Source organism: Nannobrachium achirus, assembly GCF_963921795.1.
Source record: "Nannobrachium achirus genome assembly, chromosome: 1".
NCBI classification, from domain to species: Eukaryota; Metazoa; Chordata; class Actinopteri; order Myctophiformes; family Myctophidae; genus Nannobrachium; species Nannobrachium achirus.
The window spans coordinates 58,679,304-58,695,422 of NC_137810.1; the positions used below are offsets into that span (position 1 = coordinate 58,679,304).

Consider the following 16,119-nt stretch of genomic DNA (forward strand, 5'->3'; position numbering starts at 1 on the left):
GTGGCAGTATTCTAGTTTTGGAGAGTCAGATCCTATCTGTGTTTAATTGGGTTTTTCCCATTGACGGCGGGTTTATTCAAGTGACGTTTTCCGTTGACTATGGGTTATATAAGCCTGAAGTCTCAGGTGAGACCTAAAATGATTTAATTTGTTGTTTTCTGTTTCTTATTTTTTTTGTATTGTAGGTTACATTACAAATATGAAGAACTGAAAAACCCCACAATAAATATTTTTTTGAAATTTACAGACATTTGATCATTTTCTTTTTCTTTTTTTTCCCTACCCAGTTTTCTATATCCTACAATAAATTCCTACTATTTTGTAGAAATGTATAATAGTTTGTAGGGTGCATTTACTAAAATGTATAAACGAGGCTACTACTATACTGTATATTCTTGCCTACTACAGCTTATAAAACAATAAGAGCCATTTTAGGATGCATTATTCACAATATTCAGAGACTCGCAAATTCCATTTGTTAAAGATTAAAGGTAGATTAAATCTACCTTACATTGTAGGCTACACTAAAATGGAAAGAAGTAAATGTTTCATGAATAATGTATTAGATTCTTTTATTTATTTAAAATTACCTAAAATCTTTGCAAAACCACACATACACAGTAGGCCACATAGGCTATATCAATATTGGCTAGGCCTATCTATATCCCATTGATTTACTATATTTGTGTAATATTATCGTTAGCACAATACAAAGTGTTTTTTTTTATGTTGAAATTACTTTCTTGTTGTAGTTTTGGTGACATCATTCATTCATTCAGTGGAGTGCGGTGGGGGTGGGGCGGCGGGGGGGGGGGGGGGGGACTGGAGTCTGCAAGGCGATGATGACAGAGCGTGCACGTGTGTGCAGGTGCAAGACTCCTTCTGACACACACGCACGCACGCATGGACGCAGGCAAGCATGCACAGTTGCACTTGCACACATGCACACTTTACTTGTTCTAATGAGATAATTGATAAATAAATATTCGTTGCGGGGAGTGGATGGATGGATGGATGGAGACTTGGAGAGAGGAGACACAAATGTTGTGATGCGAGCGGAGCACAAACTTTGACGCGGTCAGTCTGACTGTGGTGAGCCGAGGAGGCTGAACTGAAGTAAACTAAACTTACACCGCGATGCTCTTCCGTCCACGCCGGTCATGTTTGAGGACATAACGAGAAAAGAAAAGAAACACATTATAGCCTACCACGATTAGGAGGAGGACTGTTTATTAATTTATTTGTTTTTTTAATAAGGTAAGTTATGGGCAAGTTAACTTTTTATAGGCTATACTTTTCTTTTTGTTCACAAATTTAGAACTTTGACAGGCATGCAGAAATGTGCAGCCTCTCGTGTGCTATGTGTGCAATTTTCAGTTAAACTGTTTTACTGTATTTTCCTATGAATTATAATAATGCCTTTCTTTGGCAGAGGTTTGCTATGGTGGAGCTGGGACAAGCAGCCTCACATTTCGGTAAGATTAGACACACCTGATAATTATATGTAGCCTGATTAGCCTACTGTAGGTTTGAATTAAGTATGTAATGTAGGCCTATAGAAGGTTATAAAAGGTACAGTTTCATGACAGTTGCCTACAGTTCACTGGTACAGGGTCAACTAAAAGGATATAAGCTCATGAAAGCCGAGGCTTAATTGTTTACATTGAGATATTATTATTATTATTATTACTAGCCTATTAACTCATATTTTAGAATGACAGTCAGATAGAACACGCAGTAGTGTACTATGCAGAACATAATTACAATCAGAAAAGCAGTTGTAAAAAAAAAAGCAAATAAATGAATAAAAAATAAAATAAAATAAAAGGTGTTTTAATTCTGTTGCATTGATGTAGGCCTATTATAGGATATATTTTCCTTATTTTTCTACGCTATAGGCTATTTGATTGCACATTCAGATTTGATTCATAGGCTATGTTAATGTTTGTAAATAGGTGGGATAATAAATATTGTACACATATGTTCCACCAGACATGGACCCCAGCAGGGCTGTGTGTGCGGGCTGCCATCGTCTCATACGGGACAAGTTCCTGCTCAGAGTGAACGGCGGCCTGTGGCACGAGCAGTGCGTGAGGTGTGCGGTGTGCGGAGAGCCGCTGCGGACCACCTGCTTTCTGCGGGACCACAAGCTCTACTGCAGGGACCACTACTCACAGTAAGAGCTCTGTGTTGGTTCAATGCTGCTGAAAAAGTGGATTCCAGGGACTCTGTGGGTTTAAATTGACCCATACAAGTCTGTGATTCTGCATGACAGTATGGAACCAAATAAGAGGGGAGACCTTGAAATTTGAAAGTTTGAGAACCACTGATTTAACCCCACTGGTTACCAAACACTGCATGGGTCGGGGACCCATGTGTTGGTCACTGGCACATTTTTATGGGTCCCTTAGTTTTTTTTTGTTTCCTAAATTTTGGCAAATGGCAAAGTTTTTAATTAGTCCTATTATTTCAAAAATATTTCCAAAAGACATTCCCCAAAAAGAGGAAGACATTTTCATGAAAAGAAAAAAGAAAAAGTAATTTAATTAATAAATACAATACATTTTTTAGAAATTCCATGAATTAGAAAACAAATGTTTAAGAAGTAGTGAAAACAGCAGATCTACAAGCTCACAGCTTGGAGATCTGCTGTTTTCACTAGATTGGGTCCCAGGCAAACGTCTCATTTCTCTTTTGGGTCTTGAGCTAAAAGGTTTGGGAACCACTTATCATTTAACCACTGACATAGTAGCCCATCTGCAAGGCTCAGTGCAATGCATTGTGAGCGGTTGGGCTACATGTATTTTTTAAACATTTTAGAAATATGAAAAAAGTTTTTGTGTGTGTGTGTGTGTGTGTGGGGGGGGGGGGGGGGGGGGGGGGGGGGGGGGGGGGTTGGTTGAAAGTGGTTAATTATTGTTTTTTCATAGCCTACTTAACATTTTCTCAACATTCCAGTGCATGCTGGATTTATGTGTACACATTATAGACAAATGGAAATTGTTATAGCTCGCCTTTCATTTTGCAATTCAACGGTCACATATTTCCAATTTGGATAGAAAATAGCCTATAGTACATATAGCATTAAAGTGAAAGGTAGATTTTATATTAGCAATGACAAAATACATTTTGATCTTTATTTGAATTTACTTTAATTTAGATTCAAGATTAAAATCATGGCCAAATGTATTTCAGTGACATTTTGAAATACCTTAAACCTGTTTGTTTTGTTATTGGTTATTTATCCTGATAGCCAAAACTAATGAACTAAAAATAGGATGATGATGATGATTTAACACATTCCCTTTAAATGTGTGTATCCAGTTTTCACATTGATTTGCAATTACATCCAAATGAATCAGATGTACAGTATAGGGCAGTTGCATGCATATATGCAATTTGACAATACTTACAATTTGTAGAGACAATCTTCACAAATTAAAGATTGAAGATAGACCACCAACACCTCCTTAGATCTTAGTTAATAACATTGATTTGCCTGTGATTGGGTTGACTTGTAATTGTCATTTTTAGTTTTTACTGCTGGTTTTATAGGCTATATTCTACCCAGCAAAAATGTACATTCACCTGGTTTCCCAGTTCTGAACTGTGCTCCTATAACTAGACAGGTCAGGCACGTGCACACATAGACATCAAAGGGGGCTGGAGACCCTGTCCTTTTATCCGTCTGTAAAAAGTGCCCTCTCTCCGGACCATGAATGCAGTTTTTATTATGGTGAAAGAAATGCAAGTGCCCCCTTTCCTTGCCCTACCTGAAGGAATGAAGCATCTTATGTTGAAAGAATTGCCCTCTCTGTGTAGAAAACCATTCCGTACGCCAGATCTCCAGTATTGACTTGATTACGCTTAGTTCAGTGTGGTATCAAGAACTGAAAATATCAAGTGCATGATACCACAGCGCGTCGCATCGTTGTGAGCTATTTTCGATATTTACACCAAAAGGCCCTTTTAGAAGTGTCAGCCCCTGCCTCTCTAACATTCTCATTCTCAAAAACATGCAGTAGGCTAGACATTCTAGATTCACAGGAGGGCTAAACATGAGAAATGCTGGTCACCAACTCTCACAAGATGTTGCAAAAGGTCGGGCTGTGTGGCCCTACACTGTGGCTTTTGTTGTGTGTCTATTTGCACCAAGGAAATTATGTCCATGTTTGTCCTTGAAAATATAACAGTGTAGATGACAGACAGCCAGACAGCCAGACAGACAGACAGACAGACAGACAGACAGACAGACAGACAGACAGACAGACAGACAGACAAAGGAGGTTACGCAAAAAAGCAGTGAAAGACAGGGTAGATGAGAGACAGACAGACAGACAGACAGACAGACAGACAGACAAGCAGACAGAAAACGGGGGTTACGCGAAAAGGTAGTGAAAGGTTAAAAAGGTTTATGAATTTTATCCAACAGGACTTGCATCTAATATGTTGAACGTGGAATTCCCTGTGATTTAAGATAAGTCTTTGGGCTATTTGTACTGTATATTCGTAGCCAGTGTGTGCACGTGTGCGCTCGTACGTTGACTTCCATGGAACTTGGCACAGGGCACGGGGAGAACAAGGTGACTGCACGGAGGAAGTGGCGTTGTGGTCCCTGGAATGTAGGAACGCCATGTGCACGCACACGCACACACGCTCACATGCTCTCACACACACACGCACACACACACACACACACACACACACACACACACACACACACACACACACGGTCACACCTCCGCGTACACAATCTTGGGTAGGGTTCAACTGACACGTTGTCAAAAATGTGTTAAAATGTAGAGGCCCATTCGTGTGGCAACTGCAAGCTGGGGACAGCATATGGTCTCTTCAAAGAGGCAGTGCCACCCCATAGTCCCACCCATAAGCCCCCCCCCCCCCATACACACACACACACACACTGACACACTCACCTAAATAAGAGCCAAGGCAAAAACGTGCACACAGACACCCCTAAAAGGGCGGCAGCTCACATTATTTCTAAACAATTTAGCGACGGTCGTTCTGCCAAGCAAGACAGCGAGATGGGAAACGTGACACTCCTCGGTAAGTGGTGCAGTGAGTGCAGGACACGGGTACCTACCTTTTGCAGGGTTGCTAAAGTCGTTACAAAACCACAAAACCAGCAACGCATTGCTTTGTGAAGAACATTTTGTCTAATTGACAAATCGGTTATCACTTCGCTCACGGAGTCACTGAGCAAAATGGCAAAATGAGATATCGGACGTAATCAGTATGGCTCTAGTCTAGAGAGTGTAAGGCCTGATTAATGCCTAATTTATACTCACGCCGGCGCCGTACCAAAGGCACGCGTCACCCTTGTAGGATGGAGCATAAATGAACCCATTTAGGCCTAGAATTATTTAATGATTTAACTATTGAAAAATAGCAGATGTACAAGCTCACAGTGTGCACAGAGTGCCGTGCTGTGTTCTTGTAGATCTGCTATTTTTGAAAATCGTGATTTTTTTGGGGGTAAGTCTTTGAATATAACTTTTTAAAAGCGAACATTTGTAAATTTTGCTTCTGGAGTCCCTGGAACTAAATATTTTGAGATGGGGGTCTGTGGCCAAATACATATCATTTGGGGGGGTTCCTGACATGAAAAAGTTTCACCACTGACATATTAAAAAAAAAAGAAAAAAGAAAAAAAAGAAACGTAGGATTTAGAAGACACTTTTAAAATCAGGTCAAAACATTCAAAGACTTACACAAATTTTCCAGATTTTTCAAAAGAACTCTTGTGGCCACTGCAACGCGACGGCCCACACCGACAGTCGAAACTCGTAGCGGGTTCAGTAATTAGAAGAATATATAAGGGGGAGTGAGCCATATGTTACTATGGGTCAGGGGGATCTCCCTACCGGCGGATAGACTACGAGGTGAGTGTGAACTTTTGGGGCGAGACGGGACCATGCGCGCCATGATCCTGGCGTTTCTTTGGTGCCGTGGCATCTGGATGCACGGGAGCCGTCCCGCCGCCGGCACCCAGTCGACCGTGAGATATCTGACCTGACCAATTAGCAGGAGGCCTGGTGCCAAAGCACCACCTCTCGAGGTCTCATGTCTCAACCCCGCTGCCTGCACCACCCACCCACCTCCACCCAGCCCCACCTGCTGCCCGGGGCGGGCCAGGGTTCTGGCACCTTACACCATGCAGGCATGTGCACACATAGACATCAATCCGGGCTTGAGCCCCCTGCCCTTTTATCCGTCTGTAAAAAGTGCCCTCTCCTCCAGACCATGAATGCAGTTTTACTATGGTGAAAGAAATGCAAATGCCTCTTTTCCATGCCATACCTGAAGGCAGCATTCAAGAGAATTGCCTTGTCCAAACTCTCCTGGACAAGGCAAGGCTAAGACTTGAATGCAGCATCTTATGTTGAAAGAATTGCCCTCTCTGTGTAGAAATCCATGCCGTTACGCACCTGTCCAGTATTCACTTGATTATGCTTAGTTCAGTGTGGTATTAAGTACAGAAAACAGCCGACCTCCAAGCTCACAACACGTCGCGCGACCTCCAAGCTCACAACACGTCGCGCTGCGACGCGTTGTGAGCTTGGAGGTCTGCTATTTTCTGTATTTCCACCAAAAGGCCCTTTTAGAAATGTCAGCCCCTGCCTCTCTAACATTCTCTGCACGTCCCGGCTGGCCAGGGTTCTGGCACCTTACACCTATACGCTGCTATTGTTCCAGACAGCCTTTTCAAATGAGGTCAGTCTCTAGCTCTCTCTCTCTCTCTCTCTCTCTCTCTCTCTCTCTCTCTCTCTCTCTCTCTCTCTCTCTCTGACCAAATGTCTTCTCCTTATGCCTATAACGTCCTTTCTGGCAGCTTTGCAAAGCCCATGCTACCGGTGTTGATTATTTCATACTGTGGCAGCATTTGTCACCTATACCACATATTGTACACGTACAGTAATTTCTGTTTGGATCTCACCTATTCTTTTTCCTCATTGCTCACCTTAAAAAGGATCCCTGACTAATAAGCCATAACATACGTTACTACATTATAATTGTCCTCTATAAATAACTACAATAGAAAACACCTGCATTTTATTTCTTTTAGAAATAGGTAATCTTTTATTCTGCCCCTGTCCCAAATTAATGATTGGTCATTTGTCCTTGATTGATTGATTGAAGACTTTATTATAAGTTTGCATAGGAAAGGTACAGTTTCATGACGGTACAGTTCACTGGTACAAGGTCAACTAAAAGGAGATCCTAGAAAGCACTTGGCTTATTTACACAGGAAACCATTAAAGTATCTCATATAACATTGAATGACAAGACGGATAGAACACAGTACTATGCAGTAGATAGTCAGAAAAAAATATATACAGTAGATATTTACAAATATATTTGTAAATATTGTATAATATTTTCCCAAAAAAAATGTTTGGTTTAGCCCTATGGAATTATGGGATGCATGTGCAATTGAAAAGTATTTGTCATCCCCCAGCTCGGGAACCAGAATGGAGAAGATTGAACACAACAAATAACTCAGGATTGTGTCGATCGTGTCCCAAACAACAATAAAATAAGATCTGGTTGTCCCAGAGGTGAAGTGGGCCTTTAAGCCGAGGCCAGTAAAGCGAATTAGCAAAAAGAAAATCACACCCGTGTGAACTGAGCGGTGGTTTACCCACCAACCCCCCCCCCCCCTCCCCCCTTCCCCTCGGGCCTGTGTGTGTGTGTGTGTGTGTGGGGCCTGGCCTGAACAACAGCGCCCCTCCCTTAACATGTGTGGTCAGAAAAGGTACTACACCACAGGCTTGAGGCTACATACAGACCCACATACAAACAAACATACATACCTACACACACGGCCACGCTATGGAGACGGTGTGACCACCGCTCAAAAATCGGTTGAAAATCAGGTGTCTTCTTTGTCGAGCTGTGACACAGCCGTGCGGTGCGGTGCGACATTGTACGGGTGACAAGTCTGCTGCCCTATGAGTGCTCTATACTTCCTGATCCAGCCTCACTGACAGACTGATGTTTCAATTGTCAGGCGGGATCAGAGGATCCAGATTGGCTGAGCGGTTCAGTGAGCGCGGGCACAGACGGGTGACCTGATTGGTCGACATCGCGTCAGCATTCATTGTGATCAGAGTTCTACTTGACCCCCGAGATCCTTATCCCATACATAGCTTGGCTTCCATCAATGTGTGTGTGTGTGTGTGTGTGTGTGTGTGTGTGTGTGTGTGTGTGTGTGTGTGTGTGTGTGTGTGTGTGTGTGTGTGTGTGTGTGTGTGTGTGTGTGTGTGCAGGGGTGTCGCAACAAATCCTGGGCCCTGGGTACAAGGATTCACTGCGGATTCCACTCCACGCAATTATTTTGTGCTTTAACTATTGAAAAATAGCAGATATACAAGCTCACAGAGCGGCACCGAGTGCCGCGCTGTGAGCTTGTACATCTGCTATTTTTTTGAAAAATCATGAAGATTTGTTATATTTGAATATTTAAAATCCTTTCTAAGGTTTTTTGAAAAACCTATGTTTTCTGTGTCAGTGGTGCTCAAACGTTTTCATGTGAAGTTCCCCCAAAACGATATGTATTTGGCCACGGACCACCGTCTCAAAATATTTAGTTCCAGGGACCCCCCCCCCCCCCCCCAAGAAGCAAAATTTGAGTTACAAATGTTCGCTTACAAAATACATATATTCAAAGATTTGCACACATTTTAACGACTTTTCAAAATAGCAGATCTACAAGCTCGCAGCGCGGCACTCGGTGCCGCGCTGTGAGCTTGTAGATCTGCTATTTTTCAATAGCAAAAGTATAAAACAATTTAAGGCCCCTCCACCTTGGGCCCTAGTAACTCAGTCCCACTTTCCTCCCCCTTGTGACGCCCCTGTGTGTGTGTGTGTGTGTGTGTGTGTGTGTGTGTGTGTGTGTGTGTGTGTGTGTGTGTGTGTTGTGTTCGCTAAAGGTTCCAGGTTAACCTGATCCAGAAACAGGATCTGTGTGTCTGCATGGTGTCCACTAGACCAGCGGTGTGTTTGTCTGACAGCTAAAGGTCAGCTTTACAAGTCGGGTCAAGAACAATGGCAAAGGAAGGCTGTGCTGGCGTGTGTGTGTGTGTGTGTGTGTGTGTGTGTGTGTGTGTGTGTGTGTGTGTGTGTGTGTGTGTGTGTGTGTGTGTACCGTATGTGCGTTCGTGCAGGCACGTGCACACATAGACACCAAAGGGGACTTGAGCCCCATGCCCTTTTATCAATCTGTAAAAAGTGCCTCAAGACCATGAATGCGATTTTTACTATACCTGTAGGCAGCATCTTATGTTGAAAGAATTGCCCTCTGGGTAGAAATCCATGCCGTTACGCCACATCTCCAGTACTGACTTATGCTTAGTTCAGTGTGGTTATCAAACACTGGAACGTGTTATAGCTTGGAGGTCTGCTATTTTCGATATGTTCACCAAAAGGCCCTTTTAGAAATTTCAGCCCCTGCCTCTCTAACATTCTCTGGACGTCCCTGCGTTTGTGTGTGTGTGTGTGTGTGTGTGTGTGTGTGTGTGTGTGTGTGTGTGTGTGTGTGTGTGTGTGTGTGTGTGTGTGTGTGTGTGTGTGTGTGTGTGTGTGTGTGTGTGTCTTCGTGGATGTGCAGGTATGTGTCTGCATGCACAAGTATGTGTCTCGTCTAGCTTTAAGAAACAAGCCTGATTTATGCTTCATGGCGTTGTATATCAGAGGATACTTTTCCACAAGACATATCGGACAGTCACTGTCCTCTCCTGTGATGTCAGTATGGAGGCTGGCTGTCTTTTTTTGCTGACTTATTTATCTGGAATGTTCTTGTCACTAATTGCCACGTTTAAATCCAGCGTGACCGCTGCCTGGATCTCCTGGCAGGACTTCTGGCCCATGTCGACGGAAACTCTGAAATATTAAACACCTAAAAGCAAGCTCAAGAGGTGCTTTTACCTGTGCATTAAGCCATTTGGCCCGCGAACGCAAATCTGTGTCACTTTAGATCTGAACCACTTTAACTATTAATTTATGCTTTGGCTATTGAAAAATAGCAGATATACAAGCTCACAGCGCGGCACAGAGTGCCGCGCTGTGAGCTTGTAGATCTGCTATTTTTGGAAAAATCGTGGACATTTGCGCTCTATTTTTGACCCGATTCTATGAATGTCATCTAAATTCCTTCTTCTAAATGAGTGGTTCTCAAACCTTTTCATGTCAAGGACCCCCAAAATTACATGTAATTTGTTCGCGGACCCCCATCTCAAAATATGTTGTTCCAGGGACCACCCAGAAGCAAATATTTGAGTTACAAATGTTCACTTTTAAAAAGATATATTCAAAGACTTGCAAAAAAAATCATGAAGTAGTTAAAATATTAAATAATTCTAGGCCTAAAATTGTTAATGGTGCTTAAAAGTATACTGCGTTACTTAGTGCATAATCTAATTACACGCACCGGGCAGGGGCGTATCAACACAGGAAAAGCAATTCACTTAAAAGTATGTGATCTCAGAAGCGCTAATGCCCACGCACGGTACTTCCTCGTTGTTGACATCCCCATGCATTAGCATCATGTTGTGCCATTGATTCTGAGCACTTCTCTACGTTATCATAGGAACCCAGAAACATTCAAGGTATTTCCACCGGGCTGTACGTCCCTTTGAAATACTTCTTTGATGCGTCTACCGTTGCCCCAGGAATGTGCATACCGCAGGGCGGTATGTTGGCCATATTAAAACACATACCAGTGGGACTGTGCAGGGAGCAGACGGCTGGGATCGGTCAAGCAGGGCCGGCTGACCCTCCTGAGCTTCCTGGAATGGGCTTTACCGTTCCCCCGGCGACACCCACGGCAACGGTAATAGAGCCCCGCAATGTGTGGTGTCAGGATGCTGCCGTTCCAGACCTTTTAAAGCACTGTTTGTTTCCCAAACACTGGGTCGGGGACCATTTTTTGGGTCATGGACACATTTTTATGGGTCCCTTAATTTTTTGTTTCCTATATTTCATTTTTTGTTTCTTACATTCCACCTAAAGATTTTCATAAATACAAAAATGTATATAATGATTTTTCTATGTAATTTAATTGATAAATAAAAGAAGAATCTAAGAAATCCCATGAATTACAGTAGAACACAAATGTTTCGCGCCACGTTGTGAGCTTGTAGATCGGCTGTTTTCACTAGTTTGGGTCCTGGGCAAACCTCTAATCTCTCTTTTGGGTCACGGGCTAAAACGTTTGGGAACCCACTGTTTTAAAGCCTCATTTATGCTCCGTCGCACAACGGTGTCGTGCATAAGAAAACAACCAACCTACATGCTCACGACTCGACACATCCCACCGTGTGGAGAGAAGTATGAATGAGGCTTTACAAGGTCGCTTCAACACAAGTGTTTGTTTCGTCTAGTTTATGTGCATTATTTTTTACTATAAACTTGATGCTTCATTTATCTTTTCAGATTTAGTTGTAGCCTACTTTTGTTCAGTTAATTCCTGAGTTCCAGTTCATAGTATTTAAACATAGAATAAACATAGGCGGAAAATTCTGTGAAGTAACCTTTTCACTATAGCCTACCTGCAATGGCACTTCATGAGCATTGTCCACTCCAGTTTATTAGATAATTCATTGCAAAGTTTCGCAGATTTTCTTTCTCGTTGTCATAATTGTGCGGTGCTGCACTTCAATAATATGTCCTTTTGTTGTCATCACTGGTAGGATAAATTCAGCATACATTATTATCAACTCATACATTTTCATTATAAATGAATTAGTGCAGGATAGTGAAAATTTCATGAAGAGGACGAAGTAAAAACACTGTCAGGGTTTGTACTACCCTTTATAGAAGATTATCACCAGTATGACAGGGGAATTTTCCTTAGGAATGTAAAAGAAAGGCTGCAGATTCAAAACAGAACCACATTTTTGCATTCTGATTGTTTTGGGATGTAGCGACACTACCTGTAGAACATCAGTGCAAGTATGAGGTAAAAACAACCAGCAGGTAGAAAATGACAAAGGTTTGACTTGGAACTCCGTCTTTCACGATAGGCGTTTTTTTTGCCTATGTGATGAGTCCCGTCATGGATCAATTTCATGACTTTTGCAATAAAAGCAAAACTCGGGACAATCCATTTCATGAAGGGGACATCCTAAAGATATGAAAAAACTATGCTGTGTTTTGTTCTACCCCGGGGAGGGTTATGGTCAACTTTTGGCCTATTTTTTCCTCCACTATAAATGTAAACTCTCTCTCCTCACTGGCCACACGGTGTGTGTGTGTGTATATATACGCGTTGACAAGGAAAGGCTAAAAAGGAGTGCTGTCATGTTCTTCTCATGCCTCTGGTGCTGACTGGGCCAGTTAACCCCGGTCAGTCACGCCTGGGAGACATACACCAGCTCCACAATGATGACGCATCATCCTGCGTGACAGAGCCCCCGAATGCCGAGGTGCATGCCAGCCAGCAGGACAATGGTCCCGCTGCTTGAGGACTGGCTCGGCCTTTTGTCCCGCCCTGGTTAAGCAGACTTAGAGATAATTCTGCGGATAATTCCCGGGACCGGCGGGCCCCAGCCTCTCCCACCGGGGGACCTGATTCCCCCCCTCCGCCTGGAGCCATGGCCTGCCGTGAAGCCCTTTCTCCCAGGCTCCCCGGGAGCACGGCCTCGGACACGGTTAGCCACGGAGCCCCGGCAACAGTCCTCTCCGAGGGCTTAGCTTCACCAGCTCCTGGTTGCCAGGCGCTAAGACGCACACCCGCCACTCTGGGGGTATGTGTCTGAGTGGCTGGGAGGAGGAGAGGGAGGGAGGGGGAGGGGGTACAGGACAGGGGTGAAGGGGAAGAGGCCGGTCGGCTCGTTTTGAGTGACAGCTCCACTTCTGCAAACATTCCCGAAAGCGACCATGCAAGCGTTTCTTTTTTTTCCTAGTGCAGTGGTTCTCAACCTTTTCAGGCCGCGACCACCAAAATAAACATATTTTTAAATGGGGACCCCTCCACTCTGATGAGCACTAAGAGTTGAGGCATTACATTTTGGATAACACGGCTATTTTCACAATTTCTCAAACTGTTTTAACTTTGAGGACCCCCATGACTGCCAGAGTTACAGACCTGATTTGGAACCCCCTCGAGGACCCCCTGGGGGTCCCGCCCTGGACCCCACTTTGAGGACCACGGTTTTTTGTTATTGCAGTGAACTGGGCTCTTGTACCTCAAGGTGCTCAGGGTGATCAGGATAAAGGTTTTGCTAAAGCAGCGATCAGCTAAACAAAGACGTGGCTTATTATGTTATGATAAGAGAAAGGAAAAAAATAAGAGGGGTTGGAGACAGGGAGCAAGGGGGAAAGAAGGGAACAAATCTATCTTAATTTCAATATCGTGATATCATATCAGTCTTTTTTGGGATATTGTGAGATGGCATAAGTCATTTTAATCATCGTCACGTATTATGTATTATCGTCACAATATTGATACTGAGGTATTTGGTAAAAGAATAATATTGTGATATCTGATTTTGTCCATATTGCCTAGACATACTCTCCATTGTTCACTGGATTCTTTCTCAGAGTCCTCCCATTGTCTCTGTCAATTCAATTCAATTCAATTCAATTCAATTCAAAGGGCTTCATTGGCATGAGAAAACATACGTTTACATTGCCAAAGCAGAAGTGTACACAATACAATACAATACAATACAATACAATACAATACAATACAATACAATACAATTAGAAAAAAATATGTACAAGTGAAAGGAGTGAAACAGTTTTTATGTAGCAAGTTTACATTCAGGCAGTGCAGGGATATATATACAATGATTAGTAGTCTTTAAGGTGGTTGTGTTCCATTTGATATCCTTCTCCTATCACAGCAGCTCATGAATCTTACTGCTGTGCTTTGTCTCTTCCTTTGCTTCTCTCGCTGTCTGCACTGTCTCTCTCTGTCTGTCTGTCTCTCTGTCCAGGGATGTCGCACCGAATTCTGGGCCCTGGGTACAAGGATTCACTGCGGGGCCCCTGTGCTTTAACTATTGAAAAATAGCAGATATACAAGCTCACAGCGCGGCACCGAGTGCCGCGCTGCAAGCTTGTAGATCTGCTATTTTTGAAAAATCATGAAAATCTTTGAATATTTTACCTACCTATTATGTTTCTATGTCAGTGTAGCTCAAACCTTCTCATGTGAAGGACCCCCAAAATGGTATGTATTTGGCCACAGAACCCCATCTCAAAATATTGAGTTCCAGGGACCCCCCAGAAGCAAAATTTGAGTTACAAATGTTCGCTTAAAAAAATACATATATTCAAAGATTTGCACACATTTTCACGACTTTTCAAAAATAGCAGATCTACAAGCTCGCAGCACGGTACTCGGTGCTGCGCTGTGAGCTTTTATATCTGCTATTTTTCAATAGCTAAAGTATAAAATAATTAAGGCCCCTCCACCACCTTGGGCCCTAGTAACTCAGTCCCACTTTCCTACCCCTTGTGACGCCCCTGTCTCTGTCTCTCTGTCTCCTGTGTCTCCGCGGTGCAGTCTGTTCGCGGTGCGTTGCGGGGGCTGTGCGGAGGCCATTTCTCCAGCGGAGCTGGTGATGCGCACAGCGGCGGCGGTGTTCCACCTGCGCTGCTTCACCTGCAGCGTGTGTTCCTGTCGCCTGCAGACCGGAGACCGCTGCGTCCTCAGGGAGGGACAGCTCCTGTGTGCCAGAGAGGACTACCACCGCTGTCTGGCCAGCCCCACCTCCTCCGACACAGGTACACTACACTACACTACACACTGGCTGTGTGTGTGTGTGTGTGTGTGTGTGTGTGTGTGTGTGTGTGTGTGTGTGTGTGTGTGTGCGTGCGTGCGTGCGTGCGTGCGTGCGTGCGTGCGTGCGTGCGTGCGTGCGTGTGTGTGTTTAGGGTTCTCGGTTTAAAAAAAAGTCTATTTTTCAAATTACTTTATTTATTGTGTATGAGAAGTGACGACTCAAACAACAACATTCACATACTGATTAGATTCAATTAGCGTGAAATAAATTAAAATGTTATATATCTACAATACAAACATTTCAGTGACAGAAAGAGACAGAGAAAGAAAAAAGAAATGGGATAAGTATCAAGTATATCAGTATACAGTGAAGGTCTTTGCACACTGCTGCGTTTTTTTCGGCCGAATATCGGCGCGAATTTCAGAGCACGTAAAAAAAAAACAACCTCACGTTATGTCAATCACGTTTGCACACTGCCGCCTGTTTCGTATTTATTTTGGGACCAGGGTTGATTTTCTCCGATTTTCGCAACTGTTGCCACTGGGTCCCTTGCTCTCTCTCTCTCTCTCTCTCTTCTCTCTCTCTCTCCTTGGCCTGAATTTTGGATTTCCAAAACGCAACAAAAAACAGCTTAAAGGTATAATGTTTGCACACATAGACATCAAAGGAGGCTTGAGCCCCCTGCCCTTTTACCCGTCTGTAAAAAAGTGCCCTCTCTCCAGACCATGAATGCAGTTTTTACTCTGGTGAAAGGAATGCAAATGCCCTCTTTCCATGCCATACCTGAAGGCAGCATTCAAGAGAATGGCCTTGGCTTGTCCAAACTCTCCTGAACTTGAAAGCAGCAGCTTATGTTGAAAGAATTGCCCTCACTGTGTAGAATTCCATGTTGTTACGCCACATCTCCAGTATTGACTTGATTAGGCTTAGTTCAGGGTGGTATCAAGCATTGAAAATACCTCCAAGCTCACAACGCGTCGCAGCGCGACGTGTTGTGAGCTTGGAGGTCAGCCCCTGCCTCTCTAACATTCTCTGCACGTCCCTGCCATCTACCTCTGCTTTGTTCCTCCACCAGGTAAGAGTGATGAGGATGAGGAAGAGGAAGAGGACAGTGAGAAGGCTCCAGGGAGACGCAGCAGCGTCGACGACGCAGACAGCAAACGTCCCAAAAGGCCTCGCACCATCCTGACCACGCAGCAGAGACGAGCCTTCAAAGCCTCCTTCGAGGTCTCTTCCAAGCCCTGTCGGAAGGTACCGGAAGGCTTTTTATTTTTTATTTATCCTCAACTACTGTCAAACTACTGACTATGTGTCAGAGCTACAGCTTTAGTTTCTATTATGGGGCTTTCTGGCTGGCGTTTTATCT

General features: G+C 43.6%; 1 protein-coding gene across 1 annotated transcript in view; it reads left to right on the forward strand.

Annotated features, from left to right (window-relative positions):
- Nucleotides 1-1,994: 1,994 nt before the first annotated feature.
- Nucleotides 1,995-16,119, forward strand: part of lmx1a (LIM homeobox transcription factor 1, alpha) — a gene marked incomplete at both ends in the record, with an annotated part of 20,219 nt that continues 6,094 nt past the window's right edge. Inside the window, 3 exons of the mRNA XM_080730545.1 lie at nt 1,995-2,176; nt 14,534-14,754; nt 15,829-16,004. Of these exons, the coding sequence (XP_080586671.1) occupies nt 1,995-2,176; nt 14,534-14,754; nt 15,829-16,004 (579 nt within the window). The remainder of the gene's footprint in view (nt 2,177-14,533; nt 14,755-15,828; nt 16,005-16,119) is intronic.